At 48.7% G+C, this 25,716-nt stretch overlaps 1 protein-coding gene across 2 annotated transcripts in view; it reads right to left on the bottom strand.

Annotated features, from left to right (window-relative positions):
- LOC123374014 (predicted GPI-anchored protein 58) overlaps positions 1 to 17,059 on the bottom strand; it is a 34,674-nt gene extending 17,615 nt beyond the window's left edge. Inside the window, exons 1-2 of one of the 2 annotated variants that reach the window (XM_045023401.1) lie at positions 16,983 to 17,058; positions 4,012 to 4,509 (exon numbers count right to left, since the gene is read on the bottom strand). In XM_045023401.1, coding sequence (XP_044879336.1) covers positions 4,012 to 4,509; positions 16,983 to 17,021 — 537 coding nt within the window. In that variant the 5' untranslated portion in view covers positions 17,022 to 17,058. Of the gene's footprint in view, positions 1 to 4,011; positions 4,510 to 16,982 lie in introns of those variants that run through there. The other variant, XR_006580980.1, reaches the window with a different exon arrangement.
- Positions 17,060 to 25,716: the final 8,657 nt, after the last annotated feature.

Below are 25,716 nucleotides of genomic sequence, written 5' to 3'. Positions count from 1 at the left end.
CTATTCTTAATGCTGGAGCCAATAGCTCCCCCTACTCCTAAGGCGGGTTCCTGGACCATGACCTTGGAGAAGGTACTTCTGGTGAGTGAGAGCCTGATCGGAGCCACACAGTGGGGAGTGGGGGGAAACCCAGCTGTGCTGGGCTGTTCGCATTTAGTTTAAAGGGCTCATCCCTGCTCAGAGCCTCATCGGAGCCACACGGTGGGTGCGGGGTGTGTGTGTGAAGCGCTCATCCCAGAGAGCCCACAGGCCCTCCTTTTATATGGCAAACCCACCAGGCATTGCTTGCTATGGGAAAGAGGGCCCAGCAGTTTGAAAGCATTGAAATGAATGTAGAAGAAGCAGAACTCCGCGTGCCCCTAGGCTGCCTGCAAGCTGATTTCTGTTGCCCAGCCATGTGTGATGGCTTACTCACACCAAAGTGTCCCCTTTGTTCTCTGAAAAGTATCTTTTAAAATACTACCTTCCCTTTTTCTCCTCCCACAGGTGCAAATGTTTCAACGCGGCCCCTATCTACTCCATCCGAGGCTGGTCCAGATTAGAAGGCGGAAAAAACGAACTCGGGTTGATATGTTCACCGAGCTCATGCAGTCCTCCCTCACTGATAGGGCCCAGCTGAATGCGTGGGGAGACAAACAATTGCAGTGTCCCGTAAAGCAGTACAGGAACACAAAGAGAGAAGGGATGGGCGCGATGAGAGCAGGCAGGACGCTATGGTGAAGCTCATGGGGGAGCAAACTGACATGCTCCACTGTATGGTGGATCTAATGCGGGAAAGGCAGCAAGACCACAGACTGCCACTGCAGCCCCTGTATAACCGCTTTCCCTCCTCCCCAAGTTCCATAGCCTCCTCACCCAGATGCCCAAGAACACGAGGGGGGAGGCTACGGGGACCCACACACTCAACCCCAGAGGATTGCCCAAGCAGCAGAAAGCTGGCATATGTGAACTTTTGATTTGGTTTCTGGACTTGTCCTTCCCTCCTCCTCCACCCCCATAACCCAATTTCCCCTCCCCCCACCCCACCGTCTACCTTCTGATTTCTCTCAATGTGTTGTGCAACAAATAATAAAGAACAGTTTTTAAACAATTTTGACTTTATTTCCTTTCATATATATATAGGGGGCGGGTAACTTCAAGAGTTACAAACACAAACTGTCATACTGTACCCTGGCCAGTCATGAAACTGGCTTTCAAAGCTTCTCTGATGCGCAGCATGTCCTGCTGCATTCTTCTAATCGCCCTGTTTGGCTGTGCGAAATTGGCCACCAGGCAAGTTGCCTTAACCTCCCACCCTGCCATAAACATCTCCCCCTTACTCTTACAGAGATTGTGGAGCACACAACAAGAAGCAATTACAATTGGAATATTGGTTGTGCTGAGATCTAACCGAGTCAGTAACTGCGCCAGTGCACTTTCAAACGTCCAAAAGCACATTCTACAACCATTCTGCACTTGCTCCGCCTATAGTTGAACTGCTCCTTACTACTGTCCAGGGTGCCTGTGTATGGCTTCATGAGCCATGGCATTAAGGGGTAGGCTGGGTCCCCAAGGATAACTATAGGCAGCCGCATTTCAACAATCCCAACAGTAATTTTCTGGTCTGAGAAGTAAGTCCCTTCCTGCAGCTGTTCAAACAGACCAGAGTTCCTGAAGATGCGAACGTCATGCACCTTTCCCAGCCATCCCACGTTGATGTCGGTGAAACGTCCCTTGTGATCCATCAGTGCTTGCAGCACCATGGAAAAGTACCCCTTGGGGTTTATGTACTGGCTCCCTCGGTGTGCCAGGGCCAAGATAGGGATATGCATTCCATCTATCGCCCTGCCGCAATTAGGGAACCCCAGCGCATTAAAGACATCCACAATGGTCTACACATTTCCCAAAGTCACTACCCTAGATAGCAGTTGGTCAATGATTATGTTGGCTACTTGCAGCACAGCAGCCCCATCAGTAGATTTGCCTACTCCAAACTGATTCCCGACAGACCGGTAGCTGTTGGGTGTTGCAAGCTTCCAGAGTGCAATGGCCACTCGCTTCTCAACTGTGAGGGCTGCTCTCATTTTGGTGTCTTTGCGCTTCAGGGCAGGGGACAGCAAGTCACAAAGTTCCATGAAAGTGGCCCTATGCATACGAAAGTTTTGGAGCCACTGGGAATCATCCCAGACCTGCAACACTATGCGGTCCCACCAGTCTGTGCTTGTTTCCCGGGCCCAGAATCGGCGTTCCATGGCATGAACCTGGCCCAACGCCACCATGATCTCCCAATCGCCACATGCCGTGCTTCTAGGAATGTCTGTGTTCATGTCCTCATCAGTATAGTAATCGCAGTGTCGTCGCTTCCTCGCCCGGTTTTGCAGCTACTGTACATACTGCTGGATAATGTGTGAGGTATTTACAATGGTCAAAACTGCAGCGGAGATCTGAACATGCTTGCCGCACTATGGCGCCTGCATGGGTAATCCTGGAAAAAGGGTGTGAAACGTAGGAGAGCTGTTCAGTTCAAGATGGCTGATAAAAGGCGGTAAATGCTTGTCTTCTGTAGCTTTCATGGAGTCGGGAAGCTTGCTAGAGCTGCAAGAGCAGGAGAGCAGAGTTTGCGGTGGAAGGATGAGCAGAGTTTGTGGCGGAAGCTGTGCAGCTTAGTTCATGATGGCCAAAAAATGGCGGGGAATTGTTGCCTTCTGTAGCTTCCATGAGAGCCCAGGACAGACAATGTAAACAAACTTGTTTGTCTTAGTGACTGGCAGAATAAGAAGTAGGACTGAATGTACTTGTAGGCTCTAAACTTTTGCACAGTTTTGTTTTTAAGTGCAGTTATGTAACCAAAAAATATCTGCCTGTGTAAGTTACACTTTCTTGATAAAGCGATTGCACTGCAGTACTTATATGAGATGTATTGAAAAATACAATTTATTTTGTTTATCATTTTACAGTGCATATATTTGTAACCAAAAATAATAATATGAAGTGAGCACTGTGCACTTTGTAGTCTGTGTTGTAATTGAAATCAATATTGAAAATGTAGGAAAACATTCAAAATATTTAATAAATTTAAATTGGTAGTCTATTGTTATAAATGTGATTAATCGCAATTATTTTTTTTGAGTTAATTGCGTGAGTTAACTGTGATTAATTGACAGCCCTAGTAATAACTAATGAGATACTGATGTCCTAACATTTCCCATTAGAACTGTTCAAATTAAGTGGGTTTTTAAAAAATGTAATACGTGTATATCATCTTAATTTTTTGGGAAGAGGAGTAGAAGGAATTTAACTTAGTCTATATAAATTAAAAACAGGGTCTGTTTGATATTAATGCAGCAGCAACATATGGTTTTTCATAAGGTTGAATTTTAATAGTACTGTAGATATAAAGGAAGTCCTTTTTAATATAAACTACATTGTAACATATTGTGTGTTTCAATAAAATTTTAAATTTGAATTTTTTTGGATTAATCTATAGGCTTGTAAAGGTTCGGTATGGGGCTCGTCCTTCTCAGGCGCGGCGGGGAGCCAGGGCGCCTCCCTACAGGCAGCAGTCCGCCTCAGGCTCAGACCCCTCCGCAAGGGCTGAGCAAACACAGAGTCTGTAAGCCCGGCCCTGGAGCAGGGCGGGGCAACAAGCAGTTCAGGCTCAGGTCCTTCAGCAGGGCTGAGCAGCGAGCTAAACAGTAGCAGTCTCTATAGCCCAAGCCCTGGCTCAGGGCGGGGCAACAAACGCAGGTAAGGCTCAGACCCTTAGGCAGGGGCTGAGCAGCGAACTAAACAATAGCAAAGGCCTCCTCAGGCCAGGGGGAGGGGGAGTCTGCCACCCTGGGAAGGGTGGAAGGGGGGACGCAGGCCCTCCTGCTCCACTGCGTCCCAGCCCGGGGCCCTAGCAGTGGCAAAGACTCGCTGCTGTCAGTGGGGATCCTGACCGCAACACACTGACATAGGCTCAGGTATATCTGCAGCCTGACTGGGGTCGGCTACCCCCGGGCCACTTCCAATCTCCCCCTCCCTAGGTACCTGTCCCTCGCCGGCGTCATCTGGTGGGTCCCAGACCATGGGCTCCTCAGGATACCGGGCGGAGGGGAGCTCAGGTGACTCCTCTGGATACCGGGCGTAGGGGAGTTCCGGCAGCTCCTCCGGATACTGGGCACGGGGACGCTCAGGCAGCTCCTCTGGATACCGGGCGTAGGGGAGTTCCGGCAGCTCCTCCGGATACCGGGCACGGGGACGCTCAGGTAGCTCCTCTGGGTACCGGGCCCGGGGAAGGTCAGGCCAGCGCTCCTCTGGATACCGGGCACGGGGAAGGCTGGCCCCGGCGGGAGCTCGAGCACCTACGTCTGTCCTCTCCGGCAGCCTCCGCCTAACTGAGCGCCGGGGCCGGGCTTTTATACTTCCTGTCCTGCCCCTTGACTTCCGGGGGGCAGGGACAGGCGGCGGTGGCTCCGCCCACTCCGGCGCCTGGTCTGGCTCGTCCTTCTCAGGCGTGGCGGGGAGCCAGGGCGCCTCCCTACAAGGCTATTGATATGTTCAGAAAATTTTGAAATTCATATATTTTTGTGGTACATGCATTTTTTAAATTACTTTTTTGAACTAAATATTTATTACATTTCTTGCACAATATGAGATTGTGCTGATGTTGTTACCTTAATTTGGGTGGGAAGTATTGAACTTTTCTGCTAAGATGATTTGAGCGATTACAAGTAATATTATTTCTGCATTTATAATGGATTGAATATAGTAGTAGTGTATTCTTTTATCTCTCTCCTTTTCTTCTTGCAATTTGAATTAATGCTTAAGGAAGCTGAAGCTTTATCCATTCTGCCTGGACTGAGCAGGTCCCCAACCATCCCTGTATAGTAGCGGGTAAGGAGAGTGAAGTTTGCAAGCCACAATTGAGCCCTTAATGTTGTTTTAGCATATCATCATCGATGTAGGGGTCAGTCTTTGCTCCCATTTTGCCATTGAATACAATGGGTGCATAGGGTTCGTATTAGGCATATAGATATTTTACAATGAACTCCCAAGTATAGTCTTTGCAAAATTCCACATTCCTGTGATATTTTTAATTGGCATTCAAAATGGTGAAGCCCATAATGTCTTCTGTTCAAAAACAAAATCATGTTCAGGAGCTCTATAATAAAGCTCATGTGTGCTTGGAACCTGAATATTTAAAAAAATTAGCAATGCAGTGGCATTGAAAAATGGGAATGAGGAAGTGAGTCTGGATATTTAACTTGCCATCTTTAATGTCTTTCTCACCAATTAACAAATTTGATTTTCTGATCATACAGAAAATCCCCCAAACTATTATTTTTCAAAGCTGTTAAAACATGTATTCATTTAGTTTAAGTGGTACTTTAACAATGCCTGTACTTGTGCTTGTATAACACTCATTGTGTGAGTCACAAGAGGAACACTTTCCCAACATTTGTCCATAATGTTAGGACTAAAAATGTCATTTTAATCTTACGGAAAACTTGGTGAAATACTAAAATAATCAGACCAGTTATCAAGAGGAAGAATATCAGAGCAAAATGCATGTCCTAGTAAAAGTACAGTGATTAAAGACTGAAACAAGCTGAAACTTGTCTATTCAGACTCAAAAGTGCCTGTACGCGTGCTACATCTTATAAAACTTGTCAGTAGTTTTATGATTTACCTTAACATTTTGCCTCTAAATTTGTGTATGAGAGGAAGAAAACTGGGAAGAGGCACAACAACTAGGTAATGATACATACTGAAATAATGTGGTCAAGAAGTTTGTGAATGTGGGTGGGATTGCTGATTTTATGAGGTAAGAACTTCTGGTTTCTATTCCCAGTTTTGCCAGTAACTCATTGTGTGACTTGCTGAATTTCAGCCTGTAAAGTACTTTCAAACCTTAAGATTAAAGGTTATTTGTGGTAGCCTCGCACCCAATACATGCTGGGGGAAATTCAACAGAAGCACATGGTTTGGACAGAGACTTCCCTTACAGGAGGATCTATTAACGGGGAGTCTCTGTCTTAGGCCTTGTCTACACTACAAGACTATTTCGAATCAACTTAGTTCGAATTTGTGGATTCGACCTTATGAAGTCGAATTTGTGTATCCATACTAAATACACTAATTCGAATTTCTGAGTCCACATTCACGGGGCCAGCGTCGACTTTGGAAGCGGTGCACTGTGGGAAGCTATCCCACAGTTCCCGCAGTCCCCGCTGCCCATTGGAATGCTGGGTAGAGCCCCCAATGCCTGCTGGGGGGAGAAATGTGTCGAGGGTGGTTTTGGGTAAGTGTCGTCATTGAACCGTCAATCACAACCTCCCTCCCTCCCTCCTTGAAAGCGCCTGCGGGCAATCTGTTCGTGCACTTTTCTGGTCAGTGACAGCGTGGACGCCACAGCACTGCAAGCACGGAGCCCGCTGCGATCATCGCCGTTTTCTCCTGCTCGCACTTTATCGTCCACCTCTTCCACAGTCAGCTGCTGAGAAATTGGGCTACTTTTCAATGGTGCTGCAAGCACTGGGGGACCATAGGGGACGTTTTACAAACATCAACGTCGGGTGGCCGGGCAAGGTTCATGATGCGTGTGTTTTCAGGAACTGTGGGCTGCTCAGACGCCTGCAGGAAGGTAGTTTCTTCCCGGACCACAAAATAACTGTTGTGGATGTGCAGATGCCTATAGTCATCCTCGGGGACCCAGCCTGCCCGCTAATGCACTTGCTCATGAAGCCCTATACAGGCGCCTGGGACAGCGACAAGGAACTCTTCAAATACCAGCGAGCAGCGTGACCTGTGAATGTTCAGTTTCTTTACAGAGAAGCTGAACCTGCCCGTTTCTTTACCCAGTTACTGTTGACTCTCCTCTTCGGTTACATACCCCGTTCACCCCGTTACCCCCACTTCCAGCACACGTGTAAAAATAAAATACATGTCCCATTATTACTTAACAAAGGTTTCTTTATTCATGACTTTTCGTGAAAGGGTTGAAACTGGGACGCAGGCTGTGCTGGGTAGGGTGTGCGGTGATGTAAAGACCGCCTCTAAACCCAAGGAATGACAGGCTCCTGCTCCTAGAGCGGTCCACAGTGCCGGAATGCTTCTTTCAACGGAGCCTGCCATCCCTCTTTATGGAATTCTGTGTGCGGACGGATATGTGACCTTGTGGTGGAGGAGGACGGATACAGATTCCTCAGCTGTGTGACTCAGCGGTCCAGGACAAGGACCGCTGTATAAGATCTGTAACCGCCCTCCCCCGCTGCAAAGTCACATCTCCCCCGCCCACACAGATCCTGGAAACCACCTCCAAAAACCGACCAGGGTGCCTACTGACTGCACCGTGTGTGTGACCCGCTGCTGATCCTGCCCCCGTGTCTGTACCCTGGGAAAGGTGACTGTCCTATGCAATTAACCACCCCCTTCCCCACGCCCCCCATTCAAACACAGTCTTCTTTGAAAAAACATAACGGAAACAGTAATTAACAGCAAAGCATTTTTATTAATTAAGTAGACAGTTAGGGGATGGGACTGGGATTGGGACTACTGTGAGTCTGGAAGTGAAGGACTTCGGCAAATGTAGGGTATGAGAGCTTTTGGGTACTTGAGCACTGTGCTGTGGTGCAGTGACAGCATTCACGTCCCTGGCCGCCCCTCCTCCTGATTATTTTCGGTGAGGGGGGTATGGGACTTTGTGGCGGGGGAGTGCGATTGCAGATACACTGCAGGGTGTCTCTGTCCTCCTGCGGTCCTGCAGAACATCCACAAGGCGCCTGAGCGTGTCCGATTGCTCCCTCACTAGTCCAAGCATTGTTTCAGTCGCCTGCTTGTCTTCCTCATGCCACCTCTCCTCCCATTCGCTGTGTGAGCGCTGGCACAGAGAGACGGTCTCCCTCCACTGGCTCTGCTGGTCCGCCTCTGCTAGGTAGCAGCCCATATGTTCCTCGAACATCTTGTCCCTTGTCTTTTTCTTTCGCCGCCTAATCTTTGCCAGCCTCTGCGAGGGGGATGCTGTGGCAAGTCTGGAGACAGTGGAAGCTGTGAGATGGGAAACAGGGAGTGAATTCCTTGCAAAGATACATTTTTGCGAACAATTAACTGAGTCTAGGCTGTCTCTGTGAATTCTGGGTTGAGACCCCTGTGCCTGCTGGGGCAGAAATCATTTTCGCGGTGGATTCTGGGTAAATGTCGCCAGTCATTCCTTCCTCCGGGAAAGCACCGGCAGACAATCATTTCAAGCCCGTTTTCCCAGAATTGCCCTGGCATACGCCATAGCGTGGCAACCATGGACACTGTTTTGCCTTTTGTGTATGTCACCATATGTGTACTAGATGCCGCTGACAGAGGCGGGCCAGCAGCGCTACACAGCAGCATGCTTTTGCTTTTGCATGACAGCAGAGATGGTTACCAGCCATATTGTACCATCTACCATACCATAAATTGGTAATAAGATGGTAATAAGATGGGCATGGTTACCTGTCCTTTTGCACTGCCCCATTTGGTGCTGTCATAAGTGCCCCTGGCCGAGCAGCCAGGGGCGCAAAAGCAAAAATTGGGAATGACTCCCTGAGTCAATCCCTCCTTTTTGGTATCTAAAAATAGAATCAGTCCTGCCTAGATTATGGGCAAGTGTACTAGAGAACCACTGTATCATAGAACCAGAGAGCACAGCTGCTCTGTGTCCGATCCTGCATAAATTATGAGCTGTATGCTATTCACAGGGGGTGCTCCTGCAACAACACCACCTGTTCATTCTGTTCTTACCCCAGCCTTCCTGGGCTACCATACCATTGTCCCCCCACTTGTGTGATGAAGTAATAAAGAATGCAGGAATAAGACACAGTGACTTGTTTGTGAGAAATGAGTGGAAGGAAGCCTCCAGCTGCAATGATAGTCCAGGCAGGACATTAAGGAGTGTGGATGAAGGAGCCCATCATCCCTCTGCTAGTCCAGGGGCAATTGAATCTTTTATTTACAATGAAGGGTGGGGGCTGATGGAGCTCAGCCCCCTGTTGCAATGATGAGGATGGTTACCAGCCATATTGCACCATCTGCCATCAAAAATTAGGGACAGGCGCCCTTGATCGACCTTACTGATGCTAGTCGGCATGGTTACCAGCCCTTTTGCACTGCCCCATGTGCCAATAGGCTGATGATGAGGACGGATTTCCATCTTTTTGTACCATCAGCCATCCATAGCGTGGGGGGAGCAAGGATGTTGGTGTTGAGTGCTGCACCATCGCGTCTATCTGCAGCATTCAGTAAAGATAGGGTGACATGTAAAAGAGTCAACAGAGGATTGTTTTCACTTCTGGTGGTGGGTGGGGTGTGTGCGCAAATTGCCGTACTATGCCCTGACCCACCGCAGACACTGTGTTTGACCGTAGAAGCATTTGGAGCTCATCCAAGAATGCAAATACTTTTCGGAGACAGCAGGAACTGTGGGATACCTTGCGTCCTCATTCCCCCCTCCCTCCATGAGCGTCCATTATATTCTTTGGCTTTCTGTTACGCTCGTCACGCAGCTGCGTGCTGAGTCTGTGCTATGCCGTCTGTCCGTAGATTTTTTAAAAATACTTTGGACCAGGCGTAAAATTACAGTAATTACCCTAATTAGATGCAGGAGTCTCCGAGCGAGATCACCCTGAGGAGGGTCACTGAAGGAGATAGAGAGCGCATGCTGCGTGAAAGCTAGCACGAACCAGGGCCCGATGCAGCCGTGCTCGGGGAGGCAGTGCTCCCTGAGTACCTCATGAAAGCCTTGCGCGGAAAACTGTGCTACCACGGAGCACCCAATAAGGCAACTCTCCCCAGGAACCTCCTGCTGATGCTTTTCGATTAACGCAAGGAGAGCTTCGTGGAGATCTCCAAGGATGATTTCTGTTCTATCCCCATATCTAGAGAGACCTCCTTTTCACACAGTTAAGATTCCTGTTATATTAAGAATAAAAGTTAACATGGTTAAAGCACTTACCGACTGCTCCTTCCCCTGATTCAGGGTCCGGGTTAATGGCCGGGGAGGGTTGTTGGGGGATCTCCGTGACGGTGATGAATAGATTCTGGCTGTCGGGGAAACCAGCGTTGTAAGCGCTCTCGCCTGCCTCGTCCTCCACAAACCCTTCCTCATCTTCCCCGTCCGCGAACATCACCGAGGAACTGGCCGTCGACACTGTCCCATCGTCAGAGTCCACGGTCACTGGTGGGGCAGTGGTGGCAGGCTCCGTAGCGTCCGTTTGCCGCTTTGATTTTTTGGTAGCCTTGTCTGGGGTCCTTGATTTTCACGCGGCGCTGCGTTGCATCCCGCCTGTATCCTCTGTCTCTCATGGCTTTGGAGACCTTCTCGTAGGTCTTCGCATTCCCTGTTTTGGAGCGCAGCTCCGAAAGCACAGACTCCTCGCCCCACACACCGATCAGATCGAAGAGTTCCCAGTCAGTCTATGCTGGGTCCCTCTTTCTATTCACAGATAACATGAACTCCTCTGCTGGAGAGCTCTGCATCGTTGCAGGTGCTGCGGAGCTCGCCCCGATGTCCAGCCAGGACGTCAGATTCAAAGTGCCCAGACAGGAAAATGAATTCAAATTTTCTCGGGTCATTTCCTGTGTGGCTGGTCAGAGAATCCAAGCTCGGACTGCTGTCCAGAGCGTCAACAGAGTGGTGCACTGTGGGATAGCTCCCGGAGCTACTAAGTTCGATTTGCATCCACACCTAGCCTAATTCGAGCTAGCCATGTCGAATTTAGCGTTACTCCACCTGTCGGGGTGGAGTACCAAATTCGAACTAAAGAGCCCTCTAGTTCGAATTAAATGGCTTCCTGGTGTGGACGGTTGAGCGGTTAGTTCGAATTAACGCTGCTAAATTCTAATTAAAGTCCTAGTGTAGACCAGGCCTTAGTAAAGAGGAAAGGATAGAAGTTGATAAAGTACATATAGGAACTGAAGAGTAACAGTCAAATGAAAAAGACTCCCATTCAATTATATCACATGAAGGCAGGCAGCTAAAAAGTGACAAATTTTATAAGTGCTTGTATACAAATGCTAGAAGTCTAAATACTAAGATGGGTAAATTTGAGTGCCTGGTATTAAATGAGGATATTGATATAATAGGCATCACAGAAACTTGGTGGAACAATTATAATCAATGGGACACAGTAAAGCCAGGGTACCAAATATATAGGAATGACAGAGTAGTTCGTGGTGGTGGGAGAGTGGCACTATATATGAAAGAAAGTATAAAGTCAAATAAAGTACAAATTGTAAATGAATCTAACAGTACCACAGAATCTCTATGGACAGAAATTCCATGCTTAAATAATAAGAATATAGCAGTAGGAATATACTACCGATCACCTGACCAAGATGGTGATTCTGAAATGCTCTGGGGAATCAAAGGGGCTATAAAAATAGAAAACTTGATACTAACGGGGGATTACAACTATCCCCATATTGACTGGGTACATGTCACCTCAGAATGGGATGCAGAGATAAAGTTTCTAGACATCATAATTAACTGCTTCTTGGAGAAGCTAGTCCTGGAATCCACAAGGAGAGAGGCAATTCTTGTTTTAGTCTTAAGTGGAGTACAGAATTTGGTCCAAGAAGTGAATATAGCTGAACCGCTTGTTAATAGCGACCATAATATAATTAAATTTAACATACTCGTCACAGGATGTGAGGGGTGGGTGGGAAATACTAAAGAAGCCCACAACAGTGGAATGTAATTTCAGGAAGGGGAACTGCCCAGAAATGAGAAAGCTAGTTAAACAGAAATTTAAAAGGAACAGTCACAAGAGTAAAATGCCTGCAAGCTGCATGGAAACTTTTTAAAAACACCATAATAGAGGCTCAGATTAAATGTATACCCCAAATTAAAAAGAATGGTAAGAGGACCAAAAGAATGCCACAATGGCTAAACAAGAAAGTAGAAGAAGCAGTTAGAGACAAAAGGGCATCCTTTAGAAATTGGGAGTAAAATCCTACTTAGGAAAATAGAAAGGAGCATAAACTTTGACAAGTCAGTTATAAAAAATATAATTAGGCAGGCCAAAGAAAGAATTTGAAGAGCAGCTAGCAAAAGACTCAAACTAACAGCAATTTTTTTAAGTACATCAGAAGCAAGAAGTCTGCCAAACAATTATTGGGGCCACTGGACAATAAAGGTGCCCAAGGAGCACTCAAGGAAGACAAGGCGTTTGTGGAGAAGCTAAATGAATTCTTTGGAGGCAGCGGGTTTAAAAAAAAATATAAGAAAGTACTTCTTCACACAAAGCACAGTCAACCTTTAGAACTTGTTGCCAAAGAATGTTGTGAAGGCCAAAACTATAACCGGATTAAAAAAAGAATTAGCTAAATTCATGAAGGATAGGTCCATTAATGACTATTAGCCAAAATGGTCAGGGATGCTACCCCATACTCTGGTATTCCTAGGCCTCTGACTGCCAGAAGCTGGGAGTAGATGATGGGGAATAGATCTCTTTATGATTGCCTTGTTCTGTTCATTCCCTTTGAAGCAGGGATGGTGTCCCTCGCCTCAGTTTTGCCCAGAAGCTGGGAATGGGTGACAGGGGATGAACCACTTGATGATTACCTGTTCTGCTCATTCCCTCTGAAGCACCTGGCACTGGCCACTGTTGAAAGACAAGGTAGGATATTGGGGTGACCCAGTATGGCCATTTTTATGTTTCTTATGTAGGTACTTTCTAAACACACCAGAAGTATGGTCCCTGCTTCCAGCAACTAAGGACTGACCAGAAAAGAGGTTTGAAGAAAAACAGGCAATATACATACAAGTCAGCTCAATTCAGTGTAAGTGAATAGGTTTAGAGGCCATACTAAAGAGGTCACTGAGGATGTAACTTGCATGGGGAGCTGCCTGAAAGAAGGCATGGAGGTGATTGTATAAGAAACTGAGAAGGCTATGTGCAAAGATATCTAATTTAAAGCATTGTTATTAGTTTTGTTATTTAGCTGTTTATTTTTACTCCTGCCTGGAGCTGATGTTTGGAGTCAGCGATTAAGAGATAACAGAGGAGTGACAGAGGTTTAAGGTGAAAAGCAAGCTCCCACTTAACATTTGAAATTTCAAATTGGAACTGGAATGGATCCTACATGGCATGTTCCATTGATAGTGATGGGAACACAGAGAGCCTCTTATATTAATGTGAATCCACCTCTGTAATTCTGGCAGGCAATATGTGGCCTGTAATTATTTCTTTACACTGTTCTACTAATTTGCATTCCAATCATACTTTGTTTTCAATAGATAAAAACTGCAATATGAAACATAAATATAATTTACATTGATTATTTTGCCACCCTATAAAACAATAATAGAGCAAACCTTCATGTAAATATTACTAGTGAGCTTTCATCATACCATTTAAATGTCAAGTTGGAAAAACCATACATCAAATCATTCGTTTGAACATGTTGCTGCAGTTCTGGATTAGCCAATAAAATATAAACTTTCTGAAGAGCAAGTCTGTTCATGCCACTAATTTCTTTTGATGCAAATTGCAGCTTGATTTGTCTACAGTAGAGATTTGCATTGGTGCAACTACAATGGTGACTGACCACTCATGTTTGAAGGGGGACAAATGTCCACTGTAGGCAAGGTCTTATTGCAAACCTCCCATTATCAGTTAGACCTGTGCTTTGGATCAAGAGGTTGACTGTATATGGCCCTTACAGCCACAGCCATGCTTCATTTAAAAAAAAAAATCAAGTAATTTTGGGCCTCCTGAAATTAGACAGCCCTGCTTTGGAATGGAAAACTGAAATAACTTTTCTCATTTGCTCGGTGTCTACATTTCTGAAGTGTGCAGAGATCCTTAAAGTATCTTTCTAGGCATTTCTATCACCGTAGTATCTAGCAGAGTAGGACTAAAAGCCTGCTATCAAGCACTTAAGGCAGGCATGATAATGCTTTAATTATATAGAGTACAAAAAATTACACTGTGGTGCTAAAGTTAATCAGTAGCTCATGCCCAATGTGCCACTATGCTATGATTGCCCTCTTTAAAATGAAGGGGATAATAAAAAGCTTCAGAATCAATGGCTACACTGTTTACCTTTGCTGCTGTGTTTCTACTGAACATTCTTGCCTGCACACTGAGCCTTGCACTGAGCTGTGCAATGCCAAGGAAGAACTCAGGAAAAGCTTTCCAAACCTCCTGGAGTTTTGATCTCCAGTAACATGTAGAATTGACTAATCTATTTTTTCTCCTCTCCCCCCACCAAAACTTTGTAGATGCCACTGTCTTCCATGTTATTCTTGTAGAAGGCCAGCTCTGCTTCTAGATTTGCTTTCTTATTTTCTTAACTTCCAGCTGCACTGTTAATTAAACGTTTTATCCTTAAGGAGCCAGAAAACAAGATGAGGGCTGGTGTGTGGGTAAAAATTTTCCTTTTTGTGTTTAGATGTAAAAAGGGTCTAGACAAGCAATATTTATTAATCATAAAAATCCAGTACTATTTCTGTTTAGAGTCCCCATTTGCTGCTGGTGCTTATTATATTTGTAATAGCTGCAAATGGACTGGGGTATGACAGATCCTCTGTCTGACATGTGGGCTCGTCTTTTCTCTGTCATATTAAAATATGTCTCACATCTGATCCCATGTGTGAGAATGGGGAAGAGGGGATGTGTAGACATTCATTCCTCCCTACTATTCATGGCTGGAATTTGAGAGTGCAAAGATATGTATCGCTTTATTTTCCCCGGCCCCATGTTACCATCAGTCCTGCTCACCCTGGCTCATGATATAAATAAGATCAATAATGTTTCTGGTCTGGTTCTGTGGTTCATTCTCACAGTAAAATGCCTATTGACCATTTCACATTCAGTATGATTAAGGCTACGAGTCTGTCATGGAGGTCACGGATTCTGTGATTTTTTTTGGTGACCTCCGCAACTTCAGAGCTTTGAGTGTCAGTCCTAGGCGATGGAACTAGGGCTGTCAGCGCGTGGCAGGGTGAACCCTGGGTGGTGAAGGTTTACCACCTGGCCATTTTTTTTATGGATTTACCAGTTGCTAGAAAAATAATTTAATCTGCTGGATTTTTTTTATGTGGCTCTAAAGATTTGCATTATTATCACAATACACTTGGATATCTAATGTTAAAGGTTTCTGTGTCCAGTTAAAGATGGGCAGTGTTCCCACTTCTGCAGTTTAAGTAAGAAAATGATGTTATCAGTTTTATCTCTGTGTTCTTTCTCTAATTACTGTAAGTGGCTGTCAAAGCGCAGGCTGTGGAGTTGCCTTGTGGTTGGGTTCCATCAGACTTGCCTTGTGTGTGGGGGTGGGTGCCTTTTCTTTCCATTTCAAAGGTGGTAACCCTAGATTGGTGGGGCTCTCACTGTCAGCCCCTCTCCTGGGCAGCAGGATGAGCTCTGAGCAGTGGAGATCCGGCTGTCAGCTCCCTCCACCCGGGTGGCAGGGCTTGGGCTGTCAGTCCATCCTGGGCAGCGGGGCTTGATCTGTCATCTCCCACTGGTGGCATGCTGGGGCAGGGGGGTTGAGGTTTGGGAGGGGGTGGGGACTCTGGGCTGGGGGGTGGGGCTGAGGGGTTTGGAGTGTGGGAGGGAGCTTCAGGCTGGGCCTGGGGTAAGGGTGCAGGAGGGCGGTGCGGGCTCTGGGAGGGAGTTTGGGTGTGGGAGGGTCTCAGAGCTGAGCCTGGGACAGGGAGTTGGTGGGGGAGAGTGTGAGGGGTGCAGGCTCCAGGAGGGAGTTTTGCTGCAGGAGGGGGCTCAGGGCTAAGGTGCAGGAGGGGGCTTGGGGTGCAAGCTCCAGCCAGGCAGGGCTTACCTTTGGTGGCTCCCAGAAACGGCAGTATGTCTGACAGTGGCTCCTAGTCTCAGGGGTGACCAGGTGACTGTGCACCACCCCTGCCTGCAGGCACCACCCCTGCAGCTCCCATTGACCGTGGTTCCTCGTTCCCGGCCAATGAGAGCTGCGGAGTGGGTGCTCAGGGCAGGGACAGTGCATGGAGACTCCCTGGCTGTGCCTTCAATGAGGGGCTGCAGGGACACGCTGGCTGTTTCCGGGAGCGGTGTGGAGCCAGGGCAGGTAAGGAGCCTGCCTTAGCCCTGTTGCGCTGCCAGACTTTTAGCAGCCTAAAATCTTCTGGATTGGCTTCAGCAGCCTCCGGGAGATGGAGCCCAGTTCTGGGACACTCCCAGCCAAACTGGGAGGGTTGGCAATGCTATAGGCAATGCTATAGGTCTTGGGTTGCTAGTCCGCCCTGGGCGGCGGGGCTTTGGCTGTCAGCTCCCCCCACCCAGGCGGCAGAGCTCAGGTTATCAGTCTGCCCTAGATGGTGAGGCTCTGGTTGCCAGTCTGCTCTAGGCAGCTGGGCTCTGGCTAGCAGCTTCCCCCTCCAGGCAGTGGGGCTCAGGCTATCAGCTTCCCCACCCCCTCCTAGCGGCAGGGTGAGCCGTAGGTGGTGGGGCTCAGGCCACAGATGCCAACTTTTCCCAGCATCAGTGGGTGCTCACGCCCCCCTGCCCTGACTCCACCCCTGCCCCACCCCACCCCCATTCCAACCCCTTCACCAAAGTCCCCACCCCAACTCTGCCCCCGCCCTGCCCCTATTGGATCCTTCCCCAAATCTCTGCCCCACCTCCACCTCTTCCCCCAAGCACACGGCATTCCCCCTCCTCCCAGCGCTGGTCCCTGCAAAACCTGTTTTGCAACTCAAGGCCTGGGAGCCAGGAGGAAAAGCGGGCATGCAGCGTGCTCAGGGGAAGAGGCGGAGCAGAGGCGAGGTGGGGTGGTCTGCACCCACCAATTTTTCCCTATGGATGCTCTAGCCCTAGAGCACCCACGGAGTCGGCACCTATGGCTCAGGCTGTCAGTCTGTCCTGGGCAGTGGAGCATGGGCTTTCAGCTCTCCCCCCACCAGCGGCAGGGCTGTCAGTCAGTCCATCCTGGGCAGCAGGGCTCAGGCTGTGAGCTTCCCCCCACCCTGTGTACTGCCCCTAACTTTTCCTAAAAATAACTGACAAAATCTTAACCTTAAGTACGATGAATGCGATTATTGTAGCCATGCTCATATTCCCATGGACTCACTCTGCACCCTCCACAGGCTCCGTCTAGGTGGCTACTAGGCACGGTCCTCCGCACTGTGGCCCGCCCCTTGCACTGAGCTGGGAGCGGATTACGTCCTCTGGCCCAGCCCACCTCTAGCTCTTCGCTGAAGCAAGCCAAGGAGTGTGTTTTGTGCCACTGCTGCCAACAGGAGGAGAAACAAACCGCTGCTGCGGTGGCTTCTCGGCCTTTGCGCTGAACCAGCGCACGCCCATCCTGCCCGCCGCCCTTGCACTAGACGCGCTCCTCCTCCCCCTTCTTCCTTCCGCTAGGCGCACACTCCGCGCCCCCACGCAGGAGACACCCTCCTCCCACAGACACATTTTCCCAGCTAGCGCACAAACACTTCGCACAGTCGATTTGTTTTAATTTACAAAAGTTCCTTTTATTTACAATCCGGAGCGTGGTTTTCTTTTTTTTTTTTAATATAAAGTGACCAGGCCCTGCTTGACAACAACGCAAAGGGGTGGCGGTAAAATAAATAAAGCGCTCCAACAAACAAGGCCTAGTATGTAAGCCCATATCCATTTCCCCCGGGGGACAAAATGCCCCGCCACTTCCTCCCCTCCCCGGGCTGGAGGGTTCAAATGCCAATAGATGGACTTAACGTTGGGAAAACCATTTACTCGTGAGACTCCACATACCCAGCTCGACCAGATCCAGCTGTGCCCCGGAGATACGATCGGTCGCATAACCCAGCCCAGTATAAAACACAACGGGAGGAAGGGGGTAATTGTATCAATAGGTGCCCCCCCCCAATTCAGGCAATCCTGCTACAGAACTCGTGGAAGTCCCTCTCCATGAATGTCTCGCTCTCGATCACATCGTCCTCGGAGGGGAAGTACTGCAAGCTCTCCTCCTGGTGCACGTCCGCCAAGCCGCCACCGACAAACCGCAGCTGCTGCTGCGAAGAGGGCTCAGAGTCAGTGGCGGCCGAGGAAGCGGGCGGAGACCAGGAGGAGGAGCGAGAGTCCTCGGCAAAGTCCATCAGCGCCCCCCGGGAGTTCTCCAGCACCCCCAGGTAAGAGTCCATGTCCAGCGGGTCCATCTCACTGTCTGACCCGCCGCTCTCGGTGCCCACTGAGTCTGAGCGCAGGTGCATGAGCTGGTACTTCTCCCGCATCAGGAACTGGTTGGTGTTGCGGGGGGCCCGCATGCCCGGGGCTCGCTTGCCCATCATGTTGACGGGGCGCAGAGAGAGCAGCACCCTGGGGCGGGTGGGCCGGTAGCACCGCTGGGAGTAATGCTGCTGCTGGTGGTGGTGGTAATGGGCGTGCGTCCTACTGCCCAAAAGCTTCCTGGAGAAAGTGGGGGTCCTTCCACGCCAGCTGTGGTGCCAGCGAGCTCTGCTGCAGCCCCTCCGGGGCGCTCCCTCCTTCAGCTGCTGCTGGTAGGCCTCCGGGACCTCTTCCTCCTTCCCAGCCCTGGCAGGCTCCCAGGGGGCACCCCTGGCTCCTGTGCCACACGTGATCAGCTCTTCTCTTCTCAACATAGTAACCCTCTCACATACTCTTTGCAGCCCTGGACAGCTGCCAACAACCACCAAAGAAGCAAATTCAATGTCGTCTTCTTCTTCTTGGCGTTTCCCCCCCTTCTGGGTTGGCTTGTTCGTTGCTGGTTTGTAAAGCACTGCGGTTTCCCCCCAGCCGAAGGGGCTTTCCTGCTGCCTTTACCTTTTCACAATCCGCTCTGTTTTTTTCTTGACCAGAGCCCTTTTACAGTGCATAGCCTGGCTGAGCTGCTGCAGGCTGGGGGGCAGCTTGACCAGCTTTAGGCTGCTGCCTAGAAGAGATGATCTCGCCTCCTTCTGTAGCGGATTGTTATCCCGGTGCAAACCGCCACAGAATAACAACTGCCTAGGACAGTGGGTGTGTTTGACAAAAGGAGAAGGGGAGAAGCAGGGAGGTCGCGTCGGACGCTCTTTGCCGCTGTCTAGTTCCACAGCCCTGAGAAAACAAACACACACCACCCTCCGGGTTTTGCTTGCTGACTCTTTTTAGTGCTTCTCCAGTCCACACCCCCTTATGTACAGGACATGGAGCAGTCCAAAAGCAGCCACTGTGGAGGGGGTGTATGCATCAACGAATATTTTTTCCTTCTCAAACCCTTGCATCGACATGCAAAACCAACATGCTGCATGCCAGGCAAGGAGGAACTCGTCGGCATGGGGTGTCGTTTTTTCCTTCTCCCCCTACATTTTTTGCATTTACACAATATTGGTTTGGCCCAACTCCAGGCGAGTTATTCTGTCTGATTTCCATGCACAACCCGCGCCTACGCCCGGATTTTTTTGCGCAGCTTCCTCCATCTCGAGCTTGCCTAGGTTGCAGCGGATACGTAAAGTGCTTAACGGCCGGTGGAAGCACAAACAAGCGCTTGAGTGGCGTGTTGCTAAGAGGAAAACAGGGTGGTGCCTGGGCAAGTGAATGCCTAGGAACTGGCAGGAGAGACAGCTAGCAGGGGATCCCTGGGTCTAGCTGCACACTGCAGCTGTGTTTGCAAATGATTGATATGCTGGAGGTGTAGTGTGTGTGAACTTCCCCACTCCTTGTAACTCCTGCATGTCCGGTCTGGGTGGCACGCCAGCAATAATTGGAGATAGGGGAAGCGGCCATCCTACCGCTGAAAGCTGAGAAAATAGGGGTGGGGTGGGTGATTGATCATGGGCATTTTAGTTGGGGGTTCTTGTTTGTTTTTATTGGTGGACGTCCCCCAACATCAGCTGTTTGGACTCTGGCAAATCCCTACACATTGCTCACGGAAGCTATTCGTTCTCTTCCCACCAGAACCATTCTAACAAATCCTGTGCGTTTTACATCTCAGAAAAAGGCAAATGATTTTCAAAAATATCCCGAGGGCAAGTCTGTCTAACACCCTCTAGCGGGCCCGGCTCGGAGTTTGGCTTAATAGCTGTAGAGAAATGATCAGGCAGACCCGTCCTCGTTTCGAAAGGTCCAGCATAAAATTGCATATTCGCGTTTAAACAAAGAACACGAACACAAGATTGAACCTCGTTGACGAAACGGCAGTAGCAAGGGGAGTATGGTGGGAGTGAAGGGAGGAGTTGCAGGAGCCTGGTGCAGCAACTGTCCATACACGTTCAAGTTCTATTTGACTACAAGGGGGCGGAGTGGAGGACTGGGGAGAATCCGTTCGCAAGGGACGTGCTGGACTTGTTCTACAGCCCTTGTTTACAGCCATCAGGTTTAGCCACCCAGCCTGCTCTCCCCCCTTGGCCTGTAGGCAGACACAGACACCCTCCCCCCTTCTCATCGGCTTTTGGGGGAGGAGGTTAGGGAGGAGGAGGCTTTAAGGTCGGTGTAAACAAACTGTCATCTCAAGAACTCTGCTGGAGTGTTGAAATAGTTAACTATTTGCATGTTGTTCCTTAATGCAGTTTAGTAACCTAGTGTATTAATTAAAATACTTATAGATTATGCCACGTGGATCTGCCAATAGCTAGAGTGTGCAAAATGTTCCTATTAGCCATGTTTGCACCTTTTGGCCACCCTTTGAATTTTTTTTTTTTTGCATAGATATTACTGGGCTGATTTTTAGGGAGTGCTGAGCAACTATTTACTTCAGGAGGAGTAGTGGGTGTTTAACATTTGAAAATCAGGTCACTTAATTTAGGAGCTTAAATATGCATTTAGATGCTTAATTTTAGGCACATAAATTTGAAAGCCTTGGGCTTTGTATTTATGAGTAGATTGTTGCCTTTATTTAGACAACTTCAAACAGCCATGTGATTGTTGGAGCATTTTGAACTTTAGTACCAGAGTGTGGTGTAAGGGCTGTTTAAACAGTTAGCATTTAACTTTGTCTTCTTATACATGACAGTGACTTCTCTACTCTCCCCCGTCTTGAAGATACATTACTTACCACAAAAATAACTACCATGTACTTAGTCCAGCAGTCAAAATAATTTTCATTAGCATGTGGGCATGAATAAGGACAGCAAGATTGGGGTGCTTATATATGTTGACTGTAGCTGTGGTGAGGGGAAAGAGGAGTATAAACTATACAAGACTAGGGGCTTGGCTACACTTACAAGTTGCAGCGCTGGTGGAGGCTTTCCAGCGCTGCAATTACACCCCGTCCACACTTGCAGGGCACAACCAGCGCTGCAACTCCCTGGCTGCAGCGCTGGCTGAAAACCCATCCCGGCAGGGGTATAAGGAGTGCAGCGCTGGTGATCCAGCGCTGCTCAGCAGGTGTGGACACTCACCAGCGCTTTAAGTGTCCTCCAGGGAATAAGGAGTTATCCCAGAATTCCTGTTCAGCCACTCTGCTCATCAGTTTGCACTCTACTGCTCTTGCGTCAGGTGACCCGCCCTTTAAATGCCCCGGGAATTTTAAAAATCTCCTTCCTGTTTGCTGCAGCCAGGTGTGTGTGGAGTGCAATCAGTTAATCTTTCCAGGGTGACCATGCCTCCACGTGGCAAATGAGCCCCAGCATGGAGCAATGGCGAGCTGATGGACCTCATCAGTGTTTGGGGGGAGGAATCTGTGCAGGCACAGCTGCGCTCCGGCCGTAGGAATTACGATATCTTTGAGCAGATATCAAGGGCCATGCTGGATAGGGGCCATGATCGGGACGCACTACAATGCAGGGTGAAAGTTAAAGAGCTGCGGAGTGCCTATTACAAAGCCCGCGAGGGGAATCGCCGATCCGGAGCTGCCCCCACGACCTGCCGTTTTTACAGGGAGATGGACGAGATACTTGGGGGTGACCCCACTGCCAATCCCAGGATAACGATGGACACTTCTGAGCAGGCTGGGGGACAGGAGGAGGAGGCGGAGGCGGCGGCGGCGGCGGGGGGGGGGAGGAAACCGCGAGTGAAGCTACTGGGATGGGGGAAGACACCACAGAGTGGGCATGCAGCCAGGAGCTCTTCTCAAGCCAGGAGGAAAGTACCCAATCGCAGCAGCCAGCAGTTGCAGAAGGACAAGCAGAGGAGCGGGTTAACGGTAAGCGGCTTTTATTTTCTGGGTGGAAATGTTTCTGGAGAGGAAGGGGGGTTATGGCTGCATGCATGCCAGCCTCTAGATGTGGAATAGCCCGTTGATGTGGTCTATCACGTCGCGGTAATCTGCTTCAGTTATCTCAGCAAAAGTTTCATCCAGAGCGTGGGCAATATGCCTGCGCAGGTTTATAGGCAGAGCCACTGTGTCCCTTGTCCCAGTGACAGTGACGCGTCCGCGCCACTGTGCTGCCAGTGGTGGGGGGACCATTTCTGAACACAGGCAAGCCGCGTAGGGTCCCGGGCGGAATCCACATTGCTCTAAAAGAGCCTCCCGCTGTTCCCTAGTGACTCGCAGCAAGGAGACATCTTCCAGGATTAACTCCTGTGAAAAATGTTGGGAGACTCTTTAGTGAAGAGATAGGGAGATAAGATCACCCCTGCAGCTGCATCTTCACTCAACCCCTCTAGCACTCCAGATTACCCAAAGCAACCAGCTCCCCTCTATCACTCAAGCCCCACTTCTCCCTCTATAAGCACCCCTCACTCACCATTTCGTGGCTTCTGTTGTGTTATGCGTTTGGGAAAAGAATGCTAAAGTGAGAACTCCCTCAGTGTAACAATTCATGTCTGGAGATAGTGAATACAATGCTGCCCGTGTTAAATGTTGTCATTTCTGTGTTTCTACAGTGACCTTGACTACTGGACTGCCCAGATGTTCAACATCACAGAGGCTTCAAAATTTGAGAAAAAATCCCCGAAAGAGCAAAGAGGACATGCTGAAAACTGTTCTTCATCACTCTGCTACAGAGAGAAAGGAATTGAAGGAGTGGAGAGAGAAGGAAAGCAAGATCCGCCAGAGGGAAAGCAGGATCCGCAAGAGAAAAGCAGTGGCCAAAAGGAAAAGCACAGAGCAGCTTCTAAGCATCCTGTCGCGCCAAGCGGACTCTATCGAGTCACTCGTTGCCATGCAAGCAGAGCACTACCGTGCTACTCCCCCCCCCCCGTCCCAAAGCTTTTTGCCTTGTGCCCCAATGTCAGCTCAAACCACCTTTCCCCAGCATTCAGGTTCTTACCACCACCAGCTGCCTCCAACACCTGTACGCTCACCAACCAGCCCTGATACCTACCACCCTTACCCTCTGCACTCAACCCCCATCACCATGCAGTATATGCACCCTGAAGTGCAGGATTCGTTAAACAGCACTCCAGACAGGACATATGCAAACTTGTGACTGTACAGTTCACCAACCCACACCCCTGCCCTCTTGTGTTCATGAAATGTTGTGTGTCTGTCTGTCAAGGAAGTTTTTTTCTTTTCAATAAAACAATTCTTGGCTTTGAAAACAGTCTTTATTATAGCAGATAGTGAAAGATACCTTAGCCCAGTAAAGAAAGAGGCACTGCAAATCATTTTAGGGATAATAGAATAACAGTGTAAACAGTGCAATTCACTCCCATGCAAGGCAGCAAACATTACTGTTGGCTTTCAGCCTCAAATTCTTCCCTCAAGGCATCCCTAATCCTTGAAGCCCTGTGCTGGGCCTCTCTATTAGCCCTGCTCTCTGGCTGTGCATATTCAGCCTCCAGGACTTGAACCTCGGTGGTCCATGCCTCACTGAATGTTTCACCCTTCCCTTCACAAATATTATGGAGGGTACAGCAAGCGGATATAACCACGGGGATGCTGCTTTCCCCCAAGTCTAGCTTCCCATACAAGCAACGCCAGCGTGCCTTTAAACGGCCAAAAGCACACTCCACAGTCATTCGGCACCGGCTCAGCCTGTAGTTGAACCGGTCCTTGCTCCTGTCAAGCTTCCCTGTATAGGGTTTCATGAGCCAAGGCAATAACGGGTAAGCGGGGTCTCCAAGGATCACAATGGGCATTTCGACGTCCCCTACTGTGATCTTCCTGTCTGGGAAAAAAGTCCCTGCCTGCATCTTCCTGAACAGGCCACTGTTCCGAAAGATGCGTGCATCATGCACCTTTCCAGGCCAGCCTGTGTAAATGTCAATGAAACGCCCGCGGTGATCCACAAGCGCCTGGAGAACCATAGAGAAATACCCCTTACGATTAACGTACTCTGATGCCAGGTGGGGGGGGGGGGCAGAATAGAAATATGCGTCCCATCTATCGCCCCTCCACAGTTAGGGAAACCCATTTGTGCAAAGCCATCCACAATGTCCTGCACGCTCCCCAGAGTCACGGTCTTTCTTAGCAGGATGCGATTAATTGCCTTGCAAACTTGCATCAAAACGATTCCAACGGTCGACTTTCCCACTCCAAACTTGTTCCCGACCGACCGGTAGCTGTCTGGATTTGCCAGCTTCCAGATTGCAATGGCCACCCGCTTTTCCACCGTTAGGGCAGCTCTCAATCTTGTGTCCTTGCGCCGCAGAGTGGGGGCGAGCTCAGCACACAGTCCCATGAAAGTGGCTTTTCTCATACGAAAGTTCTGCAGCCACTGCTCGTCATCCCAGACTTCCATGACGATGTGATCCCACCACTCAGTGCTTGTTTCCCGAGCCCAAAAGCGGCGTTCAACGGTGCTGAGCATTTCCGTGAATGCCACAAGCACTTTAGTGTCACACGCGGCAGGAGAATCGATATCGATATCATCGTCAGACTCCTCACTGTCACTTTGGAGCTGAAGGAATAGCTCGACTGCCAAACGTGTTGTGCTGGCGACACTCATCAGCACAGTCCTCAGCAGCTCGGGCTCCATTTCCCACAGAAATCGCGATTCACACACAGAGCAGAAAGACACTCACAATGGCGCCAAACGTTGCCAGAAAGACAGACTGCTGGGATGTGAAGCGATGCACCACGGGGCGTTGGAACAGGAAGCGGAATGACCCACACACTTCCTTCCCCTTCCCACAATACTCAGCGCCAAAACGGCGCCAAAACGGGACGAGGTGCTCTGTGGGATAGCTGCCCACAATGCACCTCTCAATACAGCGCTGGAAAGTGCTGCAAGTGTGGCCACACTGCAGCGCTGGTAGCTGTCAGTGTGGCCACACTCCAGCGCTGGCCCTACACAGCTGCATGACCAGCGCTGTAACTCCCAGCGCTGCAACTTGTAAGTGTAGCCAAGCCCTAAGAGAGGAGGGGGAGAAAGATAAAAAAGATAGAGAATGAACAAGGGTAAGCCAAAGGTACTTGTGGGAGAAGAAATGGAGTTGAGCAACAGGAGTAGAAGGTAGGGTAGAATTGACCAGACACATGCTATGTTCTATCAAAGTTGACAAATATAATTTATTAATATTGCTTGAGTACATATTATTTTAACTAGTAATTAGTTTTTAAATTATTTTAAAACAGGAGCTAATAGTTTACTTTAACATAAGTGCTTAAGTTATGTTTGTCAACTGTGAGTTAAAGAAACTAGGACTGTCAATCAGTTAATTCGCAAATTAACTCAAATACATAGTAATTAAAAATTAATTGTGATTAATCACACTGTTAAACAATAGAACACCAATTGAAATGTATTAAATATTTTTGGATGTTTTTCTACATTTTCAAAAATAGTGATTTCTATTACAACACAGAATACAGAATGTACAGTGCTCACATTTTTTATTACAAATATTTGCACTAAAAAAGGTCAACAAAAGAATAGTATTTTTCAATTCACCTCATACAAGTACTGTAGTGCAATCTCTTTATTGTGAAAGTGTAACTTACAAATGT

This window comes from Mauremys mutica, chromosome 7 (assembly GCF_020497125.1).
Source record: "Mauremys mutica isolate MM-2020 ecotype Southern chromosome 7, ASM2049712v1, whole genome shotgun sequence".
NCBI classification, from domain to species: domain Eukaryota; kingdom Metazoa; phylum Chordata; order Testudines; family Geoemydidae; genus Mauremys; species Mauremys mutica.
This window is presented reverse-complemented; position numbering and strand designations above follow the sequence as displayed.